General features: G+C 52.6%; 1 protein-coding gene across 1 annotated transcript; it reads right to left on the bottom strand.

The window, feature by feature from the left end:
* Window positions 1-2,846: 2,846 nt before the first annotated feature.
* Window positions 2,847-5,198, bottom strand: ID2 (inhibitor of DNA binding 2). The gene is made up of 3 exons (XM_032430068.1): window positions 4,740-5,198; window positions 4,415-4,478; window positions 2,847-3,609 (listed from the first exon to the last, which is right to left on the bottom strand). The coding sequence occupies exons 1-2, from the start codon at window positions 5,085-5,087 to the stop codon at window positions 4,422-4,424; spliced, it is 405 nt and encodes a 134-aa protein (XP_032285959.1). The 5' UTR covers window positions 5,088-5,198; the 3' UTR covers window positions 2,847-3,609; window positions 4,415-4,421.
* Between the last annotated feature and the right edge of the window lie 1,052 nt (window positions 5,199-6,250).

Here is a 6,250-nt window from a genome sequence, read left to right as displayed (position 1 = left end):
CAAGAATGCTCTTTCCTATTCTACATCTTTGTCCCCAGAAGCCCCTTCACCATTCAAGTAAAACCCTGGATGGAGTCTGTCCACGGACTGCTGTGTGCCCTTGGTCACTCCCTTCACATCTGGGAATCCAGTTGCTAAAGAAGGGAGAGACCACATGTTGGCCTACCTTCGAGGATTTATCCATGGCTTTGAGAACTAAAATTAAATGTAAACTGACCTGCACATCTATTGTTTGAGGTTAGTTTGACCTTGATTCCAAAATCAGATAAGGACAGCACAAGAAAAGAAACCACAGGCTCTATTTTATTCTCAAAAATTCCAAGTAAAATATTGGCTAACAGAATCCGACAGTGTACATGAGAAGTAATCATATGTCATGTTCAAGTAGGATTTATTACAGAAATGCAAGCCTCGTTCACATCAGAAAAATCAGTGTAATACACTAGAGAAGAATAGTATCAGTAAATAGAATAAAAATATTTTACCAAATTCACTCCCAAGTTGTGCTTCAAAATCCCCCCCAAACAAAAAAACACCTAACAATTAAAGGGTTCTTCACAAAATGGATCAAGAGTATATATTACAACAAAATCCTAGAGTCAGGTCATGCATAATGGAGAAAGTCTGACTTATTCTCATCAAGATTTGGACTAAGACAAGGATGCCGGCTCCCACCCCATATTCCTTTAATGCAACAGTGGAGGTCCTGGTTAATGTCATTAAGCCGTTCAGGAAAAATAAAATAAATGTAAGGAAAAGAGAACGGAAAACTCTCCGGCTTTCATTTGACTTCACAATTCATTTTTCTCCGCAAACCAGTCATAATCTCTTTGAGCCTGGGGGTGATGTCTGATACTTGTATTAAAATCCAAGACAGCCCCGAGTGTAGAATTGGTAGTAGTCACTAGTTTGCAAAAGGGGATCCTTTCTAAGGTATGAAGTAGTAGAGACGAAATAAGAGTCACACGTGGAAAGGACTGTACACATTCGAGAGGCAATCTTTCACAAGCGTCCATTTTCAAAAGGCTGTTTCTCCCGGGCGTTTTCTCCCCTCTGCCCGGCTCATCGCCCCCCAGGTTCCCCCGCCCCGGGACCCCGCGCTCGCGAGCCGCCTTCCTCGTGTCGGCCAGCAGGTGGCGCCCGGCCTCCACCGGCCGCACCCCGAACAGCAGCCCGAGCTCCGCCGCGCGAAGCCTCCTCCGAAAGGTGCCGCTTTTCCTGGACGCCGCTGCTACTCTGGGTCGTCGTCCAAACGTGGCAAACGGTCTCTGGCTTCCAGGAACGGCGCAGGTGCTCGAAGGGGCCCCGTCCCGGCCGCACGGCGTCCTCGGGAAGCCCACGAGCCCCTGCAGAAGCCCCCCGGCGGAGTCTGAGCCCCTCGCCCAGGCGAGCCGACCACGCGCGGGTCGCCGAGGCCGGGAGGGACCAGGGGCCGCGGTCTGCGCCCCCATCCCGTCGCCCCCGGAGGAAAGGACGGGGCGGGGGCGGGCGGGCAGCGACCGGTCCTCGCGCTTCCCGTCACCGCCCGGCGCAGGGCGGCCCGTGGTGCGGGGCGCCCGGCGGGCTGACGACAGGTGGCCAGACATCAGGTGACAGGTCTGCCAGGCGGCCTGCCGCGGGGTGACCGGCCCCGCCCAGGTGCGGCAGGCAGAGCGGCGTCCCCGGGGGTATGATTATCGACAACGACGGCCCGGGTCAAAGCACGTGCTCGCCGGCGGCGTGGACGCGGGGCAGGGCGCGGTGGCGCGGGTGGCGTCAGAGCTGCCCCGCCGGGCTCCCCGACGCCGGCCCGGAGGAAGGAGGGTCTCAGGGGGTGCGGGGGCCCGCCTCTCCACACCTGGGCCCGCGCTCCCCTTGGACGGATTCGCTGTCGGGGCGGAAACGCCACCGCCGCCAGGGCAGACCAGGTGGCGCCACCCGAACACCTGCTGGGCCGGGCCTGAGAAAGCGGCCCCAGGTGAGCCACCGCCCCCCGCCGCCTGTCCTCCGGTCCCCACCCACCTCGGCCCCGCCTCCCAGCACCTCCCACCGCGCCCTCACACACACGATTTGGGAGCAGACGTACACCTAGGAATTTGAAGCACGTGTTCGTGTGAACCCCGTGTTTTAGAGCGGGTCCGAATCTGCCAGGTGAGGAAATAGCGCGCTGGCACTTCTTCTGTGACTCAGAAGGCCTTTCTCCTCTCCCTCCCTCCCTCTCCTTCCCTGGGCAGTCCAGGGGTGCAGTCAAGGGTGAAGGGCGATCTAACAGCCACCTGTCTTGGAAAGTGGGCTCCGCCCCAGCCCCGTCTCCCGGAGGCTGGCTGAGCCCCAGGTGGGGGAGGCGCAGGGGAAGCTCGGGAGGCCGGGAGAGCTCGGGCCTCTTACAGCTTGCGTTCCCACGGGCGAACAGCGGACACCCAGGGGTCTTTTCTGCCTTCCCCTAAATCTTTTAAATCATGTCCTGAACTCTGGGACTTTACCCTTCGATTAACAAGCAGTTTCATATCCTCCAAAAGCGTCTTAGCACCTACTCAGACAAGTAGTCCTTCCGGACTCCACCTTTATTTTGGATGATCTGACTCCTAGAAGTCACTGCCACAGCGATTTCTTGGTTTGAAACTCAGCCCCAAGGCACAGAACGGATATTTCCCTGCAGGACTAAGAGAAACTTCTCTTTACAGCCTTCCCAGCGGGGTCGGCTCTCCTGAAATGCGAGCAGCAGCCCTTCGCCCCAAGGTGCTGGCACTGACCACACATCTGATAAGGAGTCTCTCTGCACACAGGTTCTAAGGCTTACGGGGTGGCGGGAGGGATGGGGAAGTGGGGAGAGCGAGCGAGCTTAAGAACCATTCAGAATTCAGGTATTGACTTCAGACATGTTTATTATAATCTTATACAGTCTACATAAATTTGAACTTGTATTTATTTGGGTTCAGTTATAACATAGCATAATAAAAATCAAAGCACTGGTCCTCTGAAATAAAGCAGGCAATCACCATTCAATAAACACACGATTTATTTTGTATAAAAGGGTTAAGTTTACAACTAAACTTTTATAAAAAGTTTAGCATGAATAAGTACATCATTACACTTTGTATGCAGAAATACACATCTCTGCCACTATACAAGAAAACTCTAATTAAAGAGTTCACAAGGTTTCACTCAATATATATATATATATTTATATATAAATATATACACAGCATTCAGTAGGCTTGCGTCAAAAAAGGTAATTTCTGACCAAAAGACTTCATTTAAGTAACTGAATACTGGATCCTTCTGGTATTCACGCTCCACCTTTGAAAAAAGGCAAAGTCTGCTTAAATTGGGAAATTCCTTGTGATTTTAACGTTTTCGCTCCCCATGGTGGGAATAGTATATAAAGAAAACCTTCCAACTGCAGAAAGGGCATTTAAAAGTCTTTTTCATAAATAACTAATATCACAGTCCAGGTCAGAGAACACCCTGGGGAAGATGATCATTCTTAGTTTTCCTTCCATTTTTTTTTAAAAAGGTCCATTCAACTTGTTCTCCTTGTGAAATGGTTGAAAAATAAGAAGTTCAGCGCCTTAAAAGATCCCGTGGATTCGTTGTTGTTGTGCAAAGAAAAAGAAAAGCCATGAACACCTGCAAAAGATTGGGGGAGAGGCATGTTTTAGGAGAATGGAACCTAAGGGCAGAGGCGGGCGGACTGGCGCCGGGAGGAAGCCGCAGTTTGAACATTTAACCACCAAACACTCAAAGATTGGGCAAACCCTGGCGTCCAGATGCAACACACACACTCGGCCTCGACAGCGAAAATTAAACATGAAAATAGCAGAGACTCAAGGGAAAAACTTCCCAACGCAATCTCCTATTTGGATCTCCAACAGCAGTGCTCACAGGCGCCAGTCTGCTTCTTGTAACAATTATTTGATTGAAAACAGCCCTTTAGTTAACAGATAGGGCGGTCGGAATCCCACATCACAGGGTCGGAGGCACAGGGAAGCAAGGCTGGGCTAGCCGAACCTCAGACGGCTCCAGTTTGAGGGAAGGAGGATCTCTGTGGAATTTGTGGTGATAAGATTAATTAGATGGAGGTTAGTACCTCCTAGTACCGCAGCAACAGGAGAGAAGAGCCAGGGCGCTACATGCGTGGCAGAAGCCAACACACGTTTGCCTCAGCCGCCTTCATAATAAGTTACTGGGTTTGGTTTGGTTTGGTTTTTTTAAAGGAGAATGTTCTGCGATCTTGAGCAAGCAGAGCCAGGAGCCCCTGCATCTGCGGCACACGGACAGTGCGCTCCGTGTGCTACGGAAGTACACATTCGTTTACTAAACCCCAAATTTTGCAGATACACAAGTACCTCCCCTCCCCCCCACAAATGAAAAAACACGCGCGCACACACTCCAAGAGGCAGTTTACCGACGGGAGGCGCGAGCAAACACTCACCATTTATTCAGCCACAGAGCGCTTTGCTGTCATTTGACATTAACTCAGAAGGGAATTCAGAAGCCTGCAAGAGAAAGGGGATAAAAGGCGGTGAGACAATCTTAAGGAGAAAGGGCGTTTTTTATTAAACTTTCATTAAACACGTTTGTGCTACAATTCAGAAATCACAGACAGATGCATTAACGTGTCAGAACTTATCAGCAATTTCACGCGCGACTCAATCTATAGCAGATTTGTTTTTTTTTAAAAAAAAGTTAATTAGCTCATCTGTAAGTCCCGGACCGCGGCCGTGGCAGCGGGCGGGGGCACCGGGAGCAGGTCTCACCTGCAAGGACAGGATGCTGATGTCCGTGTTTAGGGTGGTCAGCGGCGTCCTGGACGCCTGACTCTGCCCAGGTCGCTGGTGGTGCAGGCTGACGATAGTGGGGTGCGAGTCCAGGGCGATCTGCAGGTCCAAGATGTAGTCGATGACGTGCTGCAGGATTTCCATCTTGCTCACCTTCTTGTTCTGGGGGATGCTGGGCACCAGCTCCTTGAGCTTGGAGTAGCAGTCGTTCATGTTGTAGAGCAGGCTCATCGGGTCGTCCACCGGGGTTTTGCTCCGGGAGATGCCCAGGCTGTGGTCCGAAAGGCTGTTTTTCCTAACGGACCTCACTGGACTGAAGGCTTTCATGCTGACCGCGCGCGGGGAAAGGAGAGACCGGGAAGGAGCGGGCTGCTTAGGAGCTCAGGCCGCCGCCGCCTGCGAAGCTTCCTGCGCTCGGCACCGGGCTCGGCTCAGAATGAAGCGGGGAGCCTGGCGGGGCGGCTTTTATTGGCACTCGCCGGGGGCACACGATCCGGCTTCCCTGCGTCCCCATTGGTGGAAGGCGGCGCGTCCATCAGGCCGCACGGGCGCCCCCATTGGTGGGCGCTGGCGCGGGGCGAGCGCTCGGTCCTTCCGCGTTCGCAGCCAATCCCCGTGGGGTGGGCGGGGCGGGCGCGAGCCCAGCTGGGGTGGTAAATAGAGTACAGTAAGCGCGGGGCGGGAGGGGAGCGGAGCAGAGGCCCGGGGAGGAGGAGGGGAGGAAGAGGAGGAGGGGAGGGCCGGGGAGGCCGGAGGGGAGGGGGGCAGACCCCAGGAATCCAAATGTGCATCTTTATTCTAATTCTAATGGCGAGCCAGTACCCTGGCCCTAGGGTGTCCCCTGACTAAGCCTTCCACGCCCTGGAGGTTTCAGCAACCCTAAAACCACAGCGACGCGGGCAAGTGCTGCACAGCAGAGGGAAAGTCACCGTTCTCCGCGACCCACGGGATGTCATCAGATAGGAAAGCATTTCTGAAGAAAGTAAAAACGCAAATAAGTTTGCCATTGACAAGAGACGTGTGTAGAGTTCAGTCTCTTAAGATGAGGCTAAGCTATGTCAGAACAAAACAAAACAAAACACAAAACACCCACGCGCGCCCTCAACGACAGGTTTGGTGTGGGATCGTGCAACCCGGAGCGCACGGAGGCATTATTGGTAAAGTCAGTAAAATGAGTACTTATTGGAAACCGTGCTGATCGCTAAGGAGCTCTGAGAGGCAGGACACTTTTCGGGGTTCCTTTCATAGAATAGGCAGGGCTATTATAATGATCCTATTAATCGGAAATCATTAGGAAAATTTGCATACTGAAGCTGTATTTACATATGTTGCCCTTGAGAGGCTGCCTGTCTGGGAACCTGCAGTGTGGGTGGCAAAGTAAGGTGATTAATTATGCACAAATCCGGATTCCTGGTGTCACATTCCAGCACTTACAGTATTTTTAAAGTTTTGTGAAAGGTAGGTGGCTCCAGCCAGTGACCGACATCTTC

The sequence above is a fragment of the Phoca vitulina genome, unplaced genomic scaffold (genome assembly GCF_004348235.1).
Source record: "Phoca vitulina isolate PV1807 unplaced genomic scaffold, GSC_HSeal_1.0 scaffold42, whole genome shotgun sequence".
NCBI lineage: Eukaryota > Metazoa > Chordata > Mammalia > Carnivora > Phocidae > Phoca > Phoca vitulina.
The sequence above is the reverse complement of the archived record's forward strand: the minus strand, read 5'-3'. Positions and strand labels throughout refer to the sequence as shown.

Excerpts from the sequence above, each read along its gene's own strand:
- ID2 (XM_032430068.1), bottom strand. The coding sequence starts at position 5,087 with ATGAAAGCCTTCAGTCCAGTGAGGTCCGTTAGGAAAAACAGCCTTTCG. Across the intron at positions 4,479-4,739 it reads TCAGCATCCTGTCCTTGCAG|GCTTCTGAATTCCCTTCTGA; the intron begins GTGAGACCTGCT and ends TTTCTCTTGCAG.